Source organism: Carettochelys insculpta, chromosome 16, assembly GCF_033958435.1.
Source record: "Carettochelys insculpta isolate YL-2023 chromosome 16, ASM3395843v1, whole genome shotgun sequence".
NCBI lineage: Eukaryota > Metazoa > Chordata > Testudines > Carettochelyidae > Carettochelys > Carettochelys insculpta.
In genome coordinates, this window is record NC_134152.1 from 527735 (window position 1) to 543011 (window position 15277).

Below are 15277 nucleotides of genomic sequence, written 5' to 3' on the forward strand. Positions count from 1 at the left end.
AGGAAGTATGGATTGGATAAATGGACTGTAAGGTGGATAGAAAGCTGGCTAGGTGGTCAGGCCCAACAGGTAGTAATGAATGGCTCAACGTTCGGTTGACGGTTGGTTTCAAGTGGGGTGCTCCAGGGATCAGTTCTGAGGCTGGAATTTTTCAACATCTTTATTAATGACCTGGAGGAGGGGATGGATTGCACCTTCAACAAATTTGTGGATAACACTAAACTAGGTGCACAGGTAGATAGGTTGGAGGGTAGGGATAATGTCCAGAGTGGCCTAGGTAAATTGGAGGATTGGGCCAAAAGTAATCTGATGACGTTTAACAAGGACAAGTGCAGAGTCCTGCACTTGAGACAGACGAATCCCAAGCAGTTACACGCTGGGGACCGACAAGATAAGTTGGAGTACAGCAGAAAAAGACCTGAGGATTACAGTGGATGGGAGGCTGGATATGAGTCAACAGTGTGCCCTTGTAGCCAAGAAGGCTAACAGCATATTGGGATGCATTAGGAGGAGCATTTCCAGCAGATCTAGAGAAGTTATTATTCCCTCCTATTTGGCACTGCTGAGGCCACATCTGGAGTAGTGTGTCCAATTCTGCATCCCCCAGTATAGAAAGGATATGGATGCACTGGAGCAGGTCCAGCAAAGGGCAATGAAAATGATTAGGGGGCTGGAGTACTTGACCTATGAGGAGGGGCTGAGGGATCTTAGAATCATAGAATCACAGAATACTAGGACTGGAAGGGACCTTGAGAGGTCACTGACTCCAGCCCCCTGCCCTAATGGCAAGGCCAAGTATTGGCTAGACCATGGGCGTCCAACCTTTTGGCTTGCCTGGGCCACACTGAGTGAAGAGGAATTGTCTTGGGCCGCATATAAAATATATAATATAATTAATGTATATAAATCACATAATAATGTTAAAAGTTTATGATCTTGTGGGGCCGCATTACTAGCTGTCCAGGGCCGCATGCGGCCCACGGGCTGGACACGCCTGGTCTAGACCATCCCTGACAGACGTTTATCTAACCTGTATTTATCTAATCTTGGCTTATTTAGTTTGCAGAAGAGAAGAGTGAGGGGTGATTTGATAGCAGCCTTCAACTTTCTGAAGTGAGGATCTAAAGAGGATGGAGAGAGGCTCTTCTCAGTAGTGATGGATGGCAGAAAAAGGAGCAATGGTCTAAAGTTACAGAGGGGCGTATGTAGGCTGGATATTAGGAAAAACTATTTCACCAGAGCCACGTCTACACTACCCGGTTATTTCGAAGTAGCCATGCCAACTTCGAAATAGCGCCCGCCGCATCTACACGTGCCGAGCGCTATTTCGAAGTTGAAATCGACGTAAGGTGGCAAGACGTCGAAGTCACTATCCTCATAAGGAGATGGGAATAGCGCCCTACTTCGACATTGAACGTCGAAGTAGGGCACATGTAGACGATCTGCGTCCCGCAACATTGAAATAGCGGGGTCCTCCATGGCGGCCATCAGCTGAGGGGTTGAGAGACGCTATCCCCAGCCCCTGAGCTCTATGGTCGCCGTGTGCAGCAGCCCCTTAAAGCTCCCCGCCCCCTTATTTCCTGTGCAGGAAGCTGAGAGCTCGTGCAGGCAGCAGCACAGCCACGTGCACAGCCTGCACATCCCTCAGCAGCCCCAACCCACCACCCTGCACCCCATGGCATCCAGCCAGCACCCCAAGCGCCCACAGGGCACCCCCCTCCAAGGGGACCCAGGGTTCCCAGCCTGCCAGCCAGCGGGGCCCCTCCTGGACGGAGGCCGAGATCCGGGACCTGATGGGGCTCTGGGGCGCGGAGGAGGTGCTCCAGGTAATGGGGAGCAAGAGGCGGAACACAGATGCGTTCGCTCGGCTGGCCGAGGGCCTGGCTGCCCAGGGTCACCCTGCTCACACTCCTGACCACGTCAGGAGTAAGGTAAAGGATCTGCGGCAGGGTTACAGCCAGCCGATCTGGGGCTGCCCCTGCCACTTGCCCCTTTTACAGGGAGCTCAGGGCCATCCTGGGCCCCTGGTACACCTCCTCCCCCCCAGGCCACCCTTGACACATTGCCCCAGCAGGCCCCAGAGACAGCATCTGCCCCGGAGGCCAGCCTTGCACCCCAGGGGGCCCCCCAGGAGCCCACCCTGGGACACCGGAGGAGGAGGAGGCAGCCTCCAGTGACGGGAGGCTACTGATAGACCTCCCCTCCTGCAGCTCCAGCAGGGCGTCCACCCAATGGGTGTCCCCTGACCGTGAGAGCGGACCGTCAGGTATGTACCCCCCTGGTGCACACCCCTGGGGTTAAGGGGCGGGGACAAGAGACATGACCAGGGCCCTCCACACCCCCCCGAGGACAGGCCCCGAGGACAGCAGTGGCATGTCCCTCAGAAGAGTCCATCAGCCCCTGCCCCCCAGCAGGACAGCGCCATGCCCCATCCCTGGGGATGGGGTGAGCGGAACCTAGGGTCCCGGGGTGGGGGGGGCGGGGGTTTGGACACCCATCAGCAGCAGCAGCATCTCCAGGGGACGGGGACAGGGAACCAGCAGCAGAGGGGTGGGGGGACAAGGGCCACGGGTCAGGGCCCAGACTAACGGTTGTCTCCACTCTTCTTCCCCCCTCTGTTCCGCAGCTGCACCATCAGAGGGCCCGGACAGCACCGGCGCGGCATCAGTGGTCCCGGAAAGCCCACTGGGGACAGCCCCTCAGCAGAGCATGCACCAGCCCCAGGATGAGCCCAACAGCAGCGGAGCCATCTGCGGGCGTGCACAGACCCCCAGCTGCTCGCCACCCTCCGGCGTCAGCTGGAGGAGCAGCGGCTCCATCTCCAGGAGCGAGAGCTGGCCTGGCACCAGGAGGCTTGGGGGGCCTTCATGCGCACCTTCCAGGACATCGCGCGACTCTTGGCACCCCCCCCCCCCACCCCGCCGCCACTCTGCCCATCTCTCCGCCTGCCGTCCCTCCACCATCAGCCGTCCTGGGCCCTGCCACCAAGGGGGGACCATGGGCCTCTGGACTCCGCCCGGCCCTATCTGCTGGTCCTCCCAGCCCCCACGGAGCCTCAACTGGGCCTCCGGCTGAGACGTGGGTCGCGCCCCCCCAACACCAGGCACAGGACAATAGGGGGTGTGTGGCCAAGGATGTTGCCCCCCAAGGCCCCCTCCAGCCCCCTCCTTTGGACATATTCCCCCCATCTTTGTAAGTAGTTTTTGTTCTACCCGTTTTGTACCTGCCCCCCCATGTACATAGTTCCCCACTTCTTCTGTTAATAATTAATACAGGTTGCACGGTTTTGTCTAAAAAAAATTCCATTTATTGCACAGAAGTGTGAGGGGGGTGCTCTCGGGTTCTCTGTGGTGTGGGCGTGGGGGCAGGGAGTGTTGTGGAGGATGGGGGGTGCAGTAGGTGGCTCACCCGCAGCTGGCCCTGCCAGCGTTCACCCCGCAGCCTGGTCAAAATAGGCCCACAGGGCCTCCTGGACCCGGATCCCCTCAGGGTCGACCTGGCGACTGGGGGCAACGGGTGGCTGGACGTCAGCCCTGCCAGCCTCCACAGCCCAGCCCTGGAAGAAGGCCTCTCCCTTGCTCTCCACCAGGTTGTGGAGTGCACTGCATGCGCCCACAACCTGGGGGATGTTGGTGAGGCCTGCATCCAGGCGGGTGAGGAGACACCTCCAGCACCCTTTGAGGCGGCCGAAAGTGCACTCGACCACCTGAAGCGCATGGTTCGAGTGCGTGTTGAACCGCTCCTGGCTGGCTGTGACACGGCCCGTATAGGGGTGCATGAGCCAGGGCCGGAGGGGGTACGCCGCGTCTGTGACGAGGCAGGGGGGCATGGTGGTGTCCCCCACAGGCATCTCCCGCCGGGGGATGTAGGTCCCCGCCTCCAGCCGGGGGCACAGGCCCGAATTTCTGAACACCCGGGCGTCGTGGGTGCTGCCAGGCCAGCCAACATAAATGTCCAAGAGGCGGCCCCGGCTGTCCACCAAGGCCTGGAGGACCACGGAATGGTATCCCTCCTATTGAGGAAACGTCCTCTGCTGTGCTCTGGGGCACGGATGGGGATATGGGTCCCATCCAGAGCCCCAAAGCAATTTGGGAAGCCCAGACTGGCAAAACCCGCGATGGTAGCATCTGGGTCCCCAAGCCGCACGAGCCTGTGGAGGAGCAGGGCACTGATTGCGCGGACGACCTGCAGGGGAAGGACATGAGAGAGCACCAGTGACGGGTGTGCAGGGTGTGTCTGGCCCTCCCCCCAGGGCTCCGCCCCTCCCCCAGGTCCTCTTACCTCCATGAGGACAGCCCCGAGGGTGGCCTTGCCCACGCTGAACTGCTGCCCTACAGATCGATAGCTGTCTGGAGTGGCCAGCTTCCAGACAACGATGCCAACCCATTTCTCTACAGTGAGGGCACGTCGCATGGGGGTGTCCTGGTGCCGTAAGGCAGGGGTGAGCCACTGGCAGAGCTCCAGGAATGTCTGCCGGCTCATTCGGAAGTTCCAGAGCCAGCGGTCGTTGTCCCACTCGCCAAGCACCAGCCACTCCCACCAGTCCATGCTCGTGGGGTATCTCCACAGCCGGCGGCGTGTGCAGTGGTGGGGCGGGGAGGGGGCGGCTGGGAGGGCAGCAAGGTCTGGGGCTGCTTCCTCATCCCCTGGGGGCAGCTCATCTTCCTCAAATAAAAGATGGTCAGCTGCCTCCTGCATGGCACTGAGCAGGGCAGCCACTGGTCCTCCAGGGGTGGGTGTGTGGGCCTCTGGCTGCTGCTGCTGCTGGGGGTCCATGGTGCTTCACAGGGTGTGCGTGCCTGTGGCTCTGCAGACCGCGTGCTGTGCAGGCTGAGTGTGTCTGGGAGGGACCCTTTAAGGGAGTGGCTTGCTGTTGCCCCGGAAGTGCTAGTCCGCCCTGTGACCCTGTCTGCAGCTGTTCCTGGCACCCTTATTTCGATTTGGGCCGCTTTTGTGTGTAGATGCTCCCCTGCAGCGCCTGTTTCGATGTAGTGCTGTTGAATGTCGATGGCACCAGCCCTGGAGGATGTGTGGACACTATTCGTCGAAATAGCTTATTTCGATTTCACTACATCGAAATAAGCTATGTCGACGTAGCATCCCAGTGTAGACGTAGCTCAGGAGAGTTATGAAGCACCGGAATGCATCACCTAGCGAGGTGGTAGAATCTCCATTCCTAGACGTTTTTAAGTCCTGACTTGACAAAGTCCTGTCTGGGATAACTTAGTTAGGGTTGATCCTGCTTTAGGCAGGGGGTTGGACTTGATGACCTCATGAGTTCCCTTCCAACCATAGGATTCTATGAGTCTAAGGAGGATAATGTTACTGCACAAGATGGCTAACTTCCTCTCTCTCTTTGAGTGAAGTCCCTGTGAGTGCTCCGCTCTAGGTGACTGTAGATCAGTAAACTCCCTGAACAAGAGGGCAGCTTGTCCTGCCATAGCTATGGGGATTGGTCCATTCGCAATTGCGTAATGTTTCACACAGGTGTGCTCAGAGGACCATCTTACTGCCCTACATATGTCTATCAAAGGAATGTCTCTGAGGTAGGCTGCGGATGCTGCCATGGCTCTGGTGGAGTGCGCTGCTACTCTTCGCAGTGGTTCCTTGTTATGTATTATGTAGCAGGCAGGCATGCAGGTCGAAATCCAATATAGAGACATTGGGCTAAGATTAATTCACCTTTGGAGAATTCAGCTATGGAGAGGAATGGCCTAGGGGACTTATGCCACAGTTTGGTCCTCTTTAGAGAAAAAGCCCAATGCCCACCACACTTTGAGCATGGGAATTGACACTTATAGCGTAGTCTCGTGTGTTTTGGGGCTGACAGGAGATAGATGAATTGATTCTCTGATGTGAAAAGTGGACACTACTTTCAGCATAAACTTGGGATGCAGTCGTAAACTCTGTCCCCGATAAAGACAGCGCATGGAGGGTCCCACCATAGGGGACGCTATTCCCTCAAACTGTCTGGCTGATGTGATTGTCATGAGAAATGCACCTTCATATGAAGGAGAGAACATGTAGCTAAAGACTCAAATGGAGCTCTTGTGAGACTCTTGTGTGCATGATTAAGGTCTCAGGGTGGCGTGGGATCTCTTATATCCAGATACATATTTTGCATTCCTGTCCAAAATTGCTTCTTAGTGGGATGCAAGATAACTGACAAGCCTTCAGTTGGGTCACAAAATGCCACAATAACAGTGAGGTGGATTCTGAAGGTGCTGAGGGACAAACCAGAGCCCTTCAAGGTCAGTACAATATTCTTGGACGATGGTGGAGGAGCTGTGGCAGATGGTGTTAATTGTCTTTGCTGGCACCATGTTGAGAAGCATTTCCATTTTTACAAGTAATTCTTTATGATTGTGGCACAACAGCTATTTATTAATATTTGCTTTACTCAGAGCAGGTTTTCTTACCATACTGGACCCATGGAGTAACCAAGCTTTGAGGTGTAGCACTGCTGGGTTTGGGTGAATTGTTTGACTGTGATGCTGTGACAGGAGATCCAGATGTGGACAAGGGCTGCAGAACACCACTTGCTGGAGATAGGGAACCCATGTTGGAACTATTAGGATTACACACATCCTGTCGTCACGTATCTTGCAAATCGATGTGTGACTGGTGTTCGTGGGAAGGCATATAGCAGTGGTGCCTTCCATGAGATAAGGAAAGCATCCCTGAGTGATCCCTTGCCACATCCTGCTCTGAAGCAGGATTGGTAATGTTGCTGACTCATACAGATGGTGAAAAGGTTGATTTGGGGAGTGTCCCCAGTTGTGAAATATCTTGTAGATGACCATCTTTTAGCTCCCCACATTCTGTTGTTCGGGGAAATGGTGACTGAGATCATCCATTGTCATGCTGAGGGATCCCAGTAGATAGCTTGCTCTCAACATGATGGCCGTGTCTACACTAGCCCCAAACTTCGAAATGGCTATTTCGAAGTTCACTAATGAAGCGCTGAAATACATATTCAGCGCCTCATTAGCACACGGGCAGCCGCGGCACTTCGAAATTGACGCGGCTCGCCACCGCACGGCTCGTCCCGACGGGGATTCTTCGAAAGTACCCCGCCTATTTCAAAGTCCCCTTATTCCTATGAGCATGGGAATAAGGGGACTTTGAAGTAGGTGGGGTCCTTTCAAAAAGGAGCCCCATCGGGACGAGCCGCGCGGCGGCAAGCCGCATCAATTTCGAAGTGCCGCGGCTGCCCGCATGCTAATGAGGCACTGAATATGTATTTCAGCACTTCATTAGTAAACTTCGAAATGGCCATTTGCATGGCCATTTCAAAGTTTGGGGATAGTGTAGACACGGCTGATGTGACAGAAGCACCAATGCCAAAACCTGATGACTTCCACATGGAGGGAGCATGAACTCATTCCCCCTTGTCGGTTTATGTAGAACATGTACCTATAAAGTCTGTTGGAATTCCTATGGTTTTGTTCTGTCTCTTTGGTAGGAAGTGTTGGCAAGTGTTGCATACTGCCCTCAGTTCTAACAGGTTAATGTGTAACTGGGATTCTTGAGGTATCAATTTGCCCTGGGCTGAAAGGTCCCCCAAATGTGCTCCCCATCCCCGGAGTGAAGCATCTGTAGTTATGACAGAGGTTGGGGTGTCCTAATGAAAAGGAACATCTTTCATGATGTTTTGTGGTAAAAGGGCGGAACTGAACTGTAGTAATCAGAAAGGTGAGCGCCTCGAATCTAAGTTGATGGAGTGTTGCTCTGGCTTGTATAGAATCTAGGTATGCACCTAGGAACACTAATTGTTGGGAATGATCTGGCATTAATTTTTGGAAGCTGATTTGTAGCCCCACACTCTAGAAAAGCAATATCACTGTTTGTATCATACTTAGCAGGTCCTTGTCCAAGTAGGGGAACATTATTACTCCTTGTCATCTGAGATTTACAGTAACCACTGCCAGTGTCTTGGTGGAAGACCCTCAGAGCAGTGGATAGGCCAAATGGTAACTCTCAATTCTGGTAATGTTTGTCTCCTACTGTGAAGCGTAGGGAGCACCTATGAGCTGGATGAATTGTACTATGAAAGCAGGGCATCTTGGGGGGTCAAGGGCCGAGAATCCTCCCCTTGTCCAGTGTTGGGATTATTGTGGCGACAGTGACCATCTTGAACCTGTGATTGCAAATGAATGCGTTGAGTTTTCTTGGATAGAGTATTGGTCTCCATCCTCCACATTTCTTCTAAATGAGAAAATATCTGGAGTAGAAGCCCCTTTCATGAAAAAGCTTTGGAACTGGTTCCACTACTCCTATGTAAAGAAGATGTTGAACCTCTATATGAAATAGCTGCTCACGAGAGTGGTCCCTGACGATTGTTTGGGAGGGCCTCTGAAGAGGCAGAACAGATGTAAAGGCTATTGAATATCTTGACTGGATGACTTCAAAATTCCACCGACCCAGTTATGCCTGTCCATTGTTGGAAGACTGGGAGCAGGTGGTGGCCAAACAGATGGTTGGATAATTGTCATGTCTCTAATGAGAGGGAGGGGTGTGTCAGACCCCTGATCAATGTCTCAAAACTATTGTTTTGAAGTGGAGGGTTGGTTTGTCAAGGTTTGGGATTGCTGGGTCCTCTGTCTACGAGGTTGTTGTCTCAATCTTTGGTTGAATGGCTGGTATTGTTGCCAATTATAGCTGTCCCAGGTTTTTCTGGTGCAGCATGTAGTGTTTGCATTTGTTTGGTAGTGTGTACATCCCAAGTGTTCTAAGGGTGGCTTATGAGTCCTTCATTGTATGTAGGACTTTATCTGTTTTAGCTGCAGACAGCAACACCTCATTGAAAAGAAGGTCCTTGACTTTCATTTGGAGGTCCTTCAGGATACCCAAGGCTTGGAGCCATGAGGGTCTTTGCATCATTACTGCAGTTGTGGTTGTGTGGGCAGCTGTGTCTGCTATGTCCCTTGCAGCCTGGAGGGCTGTACAGAAAATTGCCTAGCATTCCTCAACGATGGGCTGGACTTGCATTTATCTGTGCTCCAGTAGGTGTTCTAAGAGCTGCTGTAATCAGTAGTTAGTGTAGTCCAAATTCACTAACAGGGCAGAGTATTGTCCACTCATAACTGTAATGCAGCGGAGCAACAGATTTTTCAGCCGAATAGGTCCAGCCACTTATGGTCCTTATCTGGTGGAATGGACCAGGGCAGTGAGAGCTTCAAGTGTTGGTATACGGCATCAGCCACAAGGGAATTCAACTGTGGGTGTGAGAACAGGAAGTCCATATCTTTCATGGGGACAAAGTAGTTCCTACCTGCTCATTTACTCATAGGTGGAGCTGTTACTAGTATCTACTATATTGTCTCCGCTGGCTCCAAAATGACCTCATCCCTAGGGAGTGCTATTTTCCTACTAGTGGATGGTTACAGAATTTTCAGGAGCATGTGTTGTTTCTCCTGTATTTCTTGGAGATTGATCTCTTGAGCTGTGGCAACCCTCTTGAAGAGCTCCTGAAATTGCTTCATGTCACCTGTTAGAGTTGGTGCATTGAATATCACCACTTCATCTGACATGGAGGATGAACTGTGGTATGGGGACCCATCATTCATTTCTGCTTGGTCTGGGTCCTCATCCTCAGGAGGTTCCTCTTTCTCCCCCACTTCGGATGCTGTGGCTGAGGTTCAAGATGGAGGGGGGGCCTAGCACAATCTACTCTTGTTAGGAGAGCTGTTATGTGGTGTCTATATGAGGACGATGGCTCCCACAGTGGCCAGTGCATCAGTATGCAGGTATAGCCATGCCTGCCTTTACCACTGCTGAACAGGGGCATCGTGCTGCAGCTTACTGTGTCCCATCTCCCATGGAGGATGCCTTTGCGTATGTGATAATTGTTGTGAAGAGAACCTGGTGTCCTGTCCTCCAGTGTCTGGTTCACCATGTGAAACTGACAGTGCAAGAGACAAAGGTGATTATTTGGGTCTTTTTGATGGTAAATGCCTGGTACTCAAGATAGGTGACTGTGGTACTGAGTGAACATCAATATCGTTGTGTTGAAGGAACTGATCCATGCCAAGGATTGTTTTCTAGTAACAGTAAGATAGCCGTGCTAGTCTATATACTATGAAAGCAAAAAAGCAGTCCAGTAGCACTTTAAAGACTAACAAAATAATTTATTAGGTGATGAGCTTTCATGGGATAGACCCACTTCTTCGGACCATAGCTGTACCAGAACAGACTCAATATTTAAGGCAGAGAGAACCAAAAATAGTAATCAAGGTCGACAAATCAGAAAAATATTATCAAGGTGAGCAAATCAGAGAGCAGAGAAGCAGAGGGGGAGGGAGTCAAGAATTAGATAAAGCAAAGTATGCAAAAGAGCCTAATTCTTGACTCCCCCATGCCCTTCTGCCCCTCTGCTCTCTGATTTGCTCTTCTTGATAATGTTTTTCTGACTTGTCGACCTTGATTACTATTTTTGGTTCTCTCTGCCTTAAATATTGAGTCTGTTCTGGAATGGCTATGATTCCAAGAAGTGGGTCTGTCCCACAAAAGCTCATCACCTAATAAATTATTTTGTTAGACTTTAAAGTGCTACTGGACCGCTTTTTTGTTTTCAAGGATTGTTTTGGTGTGGTATGCTTAGGTGCCATTTTGTTATTGGTCAGTGCCCCAGTAGGTGTCCACACTGGTGCCGAAAGAGGTGCACATTGTTTTAGATCAGTTTCAGTTCCCCTGTCTGCATCAGTGGTGCCACAGCAGAGCTCCAGAGACACAGCCCTGATTCTGCCCATCTGCATCTCATCAGCACCCATGCCAAAGTGGTGTCAGAGGTAGCTGGTTTGTCACCGGAGCTGAGTCTGGGGGTTGGCACTAAGGGCAGCGACTCAGCTGGAAAGCTCTGTTATAAGCATTCTGGTCTGGCATAAAAGAGGCTTATTTACTCACAGTAGAGGAATTTTGAGCTCTGTCTCTAGCACCATTTTTACAGTGGCTTGAGGAGTCCTCTTCTGTGGGCTAAACAGATTTCTCCAGCATGAGCATCTTGAAGCACAGCTCTCTGTATAGTCTTGCTCTGGCCTTCAAGTTATTATAGTAAGAGCACTTCTGTGGTATAGACTCTCCCTGAGGCATCTGCTACCAGGAGGAGTGCCCGTCAGAGACAGGCATTGTGTCTTTACAAGTGTAATTTCCAAAAGCTGAGTGACCCTGACATGGTGACTGAAGGAGATGGGTGAGCTTTAGGTAAAGGCAGTTAGGCTCTAAGGGAGGGGTCTGCAACCAAAAGGATGAGAAGAGCCATTTTTTCAAATTCAGTTACAAAAATCAATACTTCAAGAGCTGCAATGCATATGAATACAAGACAGTCCTTACTAAATAACGTCAAACCATACTTTTTGTCACACCTATTTTAAGAAAAGAGCACACAATTATTTGTACCAGCTAGAAAGTTAAGTTACCTCCCTCTCCAGGCTTTTTCCGCCTCAGCCCCCATATCTATCCCCATCCCCAAGCTCTACCCCACAACCTGCAAACCCATCCCCCATACCCAGGCTTAATCACTGTGAGCCCCAAACCCACCTACCTCCATCCCAAACTTAATCCTTCTTAGCCCCAACCTCCCCCACATTACCAGGATTAACTTGCCTCAGCGGGCACAGCTCCTCCATGGCTGCCACTGCCTCCCCCTCAACTGTTCCTGTCATTGCCTCCTCTTTCTCCACAGGGCTGCCTGGCTCAGGTAGGGGCAGGCTCAGCTGACCTCCCCCCAGCTCTCCTGCCACATGGGCAGCTCCCTGTCATGCCGGCTTTCCCTTCCAGGGCACCCTGCTGCAGCTGACTGCTCAGCGGCTATGGAGGCTGACACTGCTTAAACTAAATTCAATTGGTTTAACAGCAGAAAACTGAATTTAATTTTTTTGTTGAACCAGCGACAGCCTCTGGAGCTGCAAAAGGAGTCAGCAGAGCAATGCTCGGGGCTGCAAGTGGCTCCTTAAAGTGCAACAAGTGGCTCTGGAGCCACAGATTGCTCATCCCTGCTCTAAGGCCAGAGATGGGGTGCACAACTTTCCTCTATTTTGGTCATCAGTAAGCAGCTGAAGTGGGAGTTCAGAGAAAGAGTTAGGCTGGCATAAGGTGTTTGAAATCACTATTGTCTGTTTTTGTGTAGGAGGAAGGGTGACTGGAAGGAGCTCTGTCTGCTACCAAGAACAGCAGAGAAGGGCCAGAGTGAGCCAGGTGTGTGTGTAGTCAAGGGGTGCCAACCATGAGGCGCCTACTGAGCATGCACAGCACGGCAGGGCATTGCTACAGAAAAGTCTCTGATAACTGGCACAAGGACATACTGACACCACTTGAAGAAGGTAATATAATTAGGCCATATTTTAATAGAGGTGAGTATATGGCTGTTTGATCTGGTGGACCTAAGTATGGGCCAGAGAAGGGAAAAAGATCTTACACACTACATTCCCCTCAGCGAAAAGAAAATGAGAGTAATGAGTGCTACACAGTCAAGACAGCCCTCCCCATGACAGCTGGGGAAAACACCTGCCTACAGGAGACCTTAAATATGCTGGAAACGTTCTACCAGAAAGCAGCACTGAGTGTTGTCTGTAATTGTTGTTGATACCCCCATTTCAGATCAGAAGGCTAATGTAGCAATATACCACAACACAAACTAGCCACCTAACCATCACTGCCTTCCTCTCCTTGAAATTAATTAATCTGAGGGGCAGACGAAGAACACATGTAACCAAAGAGGAAATCACTATTAAAAATCTTGTGGGAGTTGCATTCTTTTTAAACACAAGTCTATTGGCATAGCTCAGCTCAGAAACGAACCCTTTGTTCACACTAATGGCTTGCAAACTTCAAAATGCTCAATCAGCTAAATTCATCACTACTGTAACTCAGTTAAGTCAACGGAACTGTACTAGTGGCTAATTTGGCCCAATACTATATGCAAATAAGAGTAGCACATCTTTTCTGTGTGCTAGTGTGGAGAGAGGAGGTAGATCACATAAGAGGTGACATCTCCAGATAGCATTTCCAACATTCCTTGTTTTGTTTTTCCTGCTACAGCTGGGTGAGGTTGAAAAGCTGGAAATCCTTGATCTTAGCACAAAAAACACTCAAAGAAATGACTACAGGACCATCAGAGTGGCCAGAATGGTGTAAATTACTGGTCCCCTTCTTCTGGCATCCTGCATCTAACGGTGGCCATGCCAGATAGTTCAGAAGAAAATTATGAAAAAAAGAGTGTAAAAAAAGTTTTTTGTCTCAAAACTGTGAGTGTGTGAAGACATTACATTAAAAGGGCTGTTGCTATGGAACTGGCTGGACTTTTCAGATCAGTGCAAGACACTGCATAATATTCTTTCAGGCTACAACATAACTAACGTAATCAAACAAGCTCAGTCAATACCACCAAAGATGCAGGCACAAATTTGTCCAGTTTAAACTGATTGTCATTTGAATAAAGGGGAAAATTAGATGCTACTGGAGGAACACTTTGAAGAGACGTTATGCTACCAATGCTGAACAGAGTACTGATATATCCTGAAACCACCTCTTTGAATAGCAGGTACCCAGAGGATATTATGAGCTTACTGAGATGCGATACCCACTGCCAATCTACAATTTGACACGAACAGCAATATACAGATATCAGATGGGTAGCTGTGTTAGTCGATATCCGCAAAAACAACGAGAAGTCCAGCAGCACCTTACAGACTAACAGATTTTTTGGAGCATCAGCTTCGTCAGACAAAGAGGGTCATTGTCCACAAAAGCTTATGCTCCAAAATATTTGCTCGTCTATAAGGTGACACAGGACTTCTCATTGTTTTAGCAATATACAGAGGCAATCACAGGCTGGAGCCTGGATGCTGACAATGTTTAGCAGTGACAACCTAGGGCTGGCCAGCTTTTCCTTCACTGCCAATAAATCAGAGCCACTTCGAGCTACAATTCAGGTAAAATCATACAGAAAAAGAACATTAACCCCCTCCCTCACAGGCATTTTAATAGTGTAATATACCAATTCTGTACAGAGATAGCTGCTTACATCCTCCACCTCTTCTTTGGGTTCTCGTCGGGCTACGATCACTTCAGATTTCACTCTAAAAAAAAAAAAGGAAGTCAAACAAACCAGAAAGTAATATGTTGGCAGATGTTCCTGGACAGATTCTAAGTCATCCTTTGGATAACCATACATAAGAGTATAGAAGCACAGAATAGCTATACCAAGCCTCTATTCCACTATGACCTATATAAGCAAGCTGGTATGGGTCTGATTTGGACAATCTTACTCATGCTGAGTAGTATTTTACTCTGTGAATAGTTTGACTGAAATCAGTGGGACTGCCTGCAAACAAGAAACCTATTGACTTCTGCAGGATCCACTCCTGCTTCCTTCTAATATGTCTAACTTATGATCAGAATCTCATGTGTTATGTCTGCGTTACAGGGCATTACCCCAATGCATTTTGTGAACATGTCTCACCAAAGCTGTGTCTACACATGCACGCTCCTTCAAAGTAGCGGCACTAACTTCGAAATAGCACCCGTCGCGGCTACACGCGTCGGGCGCTATTTCAAAGTTAACTTCGACGTTAGGCGGCGAGACGTCGAAGTCGCTAACCTCATGAGGGGATCGGAATAGCGCCCTACTTCGAGGTTCAACGTCGAAGTAGGGACCGTGTAGACGATCCGCGTCCCGCAACGTCGAAATTGTGGGGTCCTCCATGGCAGCCATCAGCTGGGGGGGTTGAGAGACGCTGTCTCTCCAGCCCGTGCGGGGCTCTATGGTCACCGTGTGCAGCAGCCTTTAGCCCAGGGCTTCTGGCTGCTGCTGCTGCAGCGGGGGATTCATGCTGCATGCACAGGGTCTGCAACTCGTTGTCGGCTCTGTGGATCTTGTGCTGTTTAGTGCAAGTGTGTCTGGGAGGGGCCCTTTAAGGGAGCGGCTGGCTGTTGAGTCCACCCTGTGATCCTGTCTGCAGCTGTGCCTGGCACCCTTATTTCGATGTGTGCTACTGTGGTGTGTAGACGTTCCCTCGCTGCGCCTATTTCGATGTGGTGCTGCACAACGTCGATGTTGAACATCGACGTTGCCAGCCCTGGAGGACGTGTAGACGTTATTCATCGAAATAGCCTATTTCGATGTCGCCACATCGAAATAGGCTACTTCGATGTAGGCTTCACGTGTAGACGTAGCCCAAGTGTAATATACTTACCTGAAAGGGACACTGTCTGGTAGTTTAGACACAAAGTTTAGGATTTGGTTGTTATAAAAATAATAAGTGGTGGTATCACCCAA

The 15277-nt window shown here is 50.5% G+C and overlaps 1 protein-coding gene across 19 annotated transcripts in view; it reads right to left on the minus strand.

Annotated features, from left to right (window-relative positions):
• The window catches only part of MAPK8IP3 (mitogen-activated protein kinase 8 interacting protein 3), a 144555-nt gene that overhangs the window by 46374 nt on the left and 82904 nt on the right, over nucleotides 1-15277 (minus strand). For 15 of the 19 annotated variants that reach the window (XM_075011203.1, XM_075011198.1, XM_075011210.1 and 12 more), the window contains one exon: nucleotides 13997-14078. In XM_075011203.1, the coding sequence (XP_074867304.1) occupies nucleotides 13997-14078 (82 nt within the window). The remainder of the gene's footprint in view (nucleotides 1-13996; nucleotides 14079-15277) is intronic. The other 4 variants (XM_075011218.1, XM_075011207.1, XM_075011205.1 and 1 more) reach the window with 1 other exon arrangement.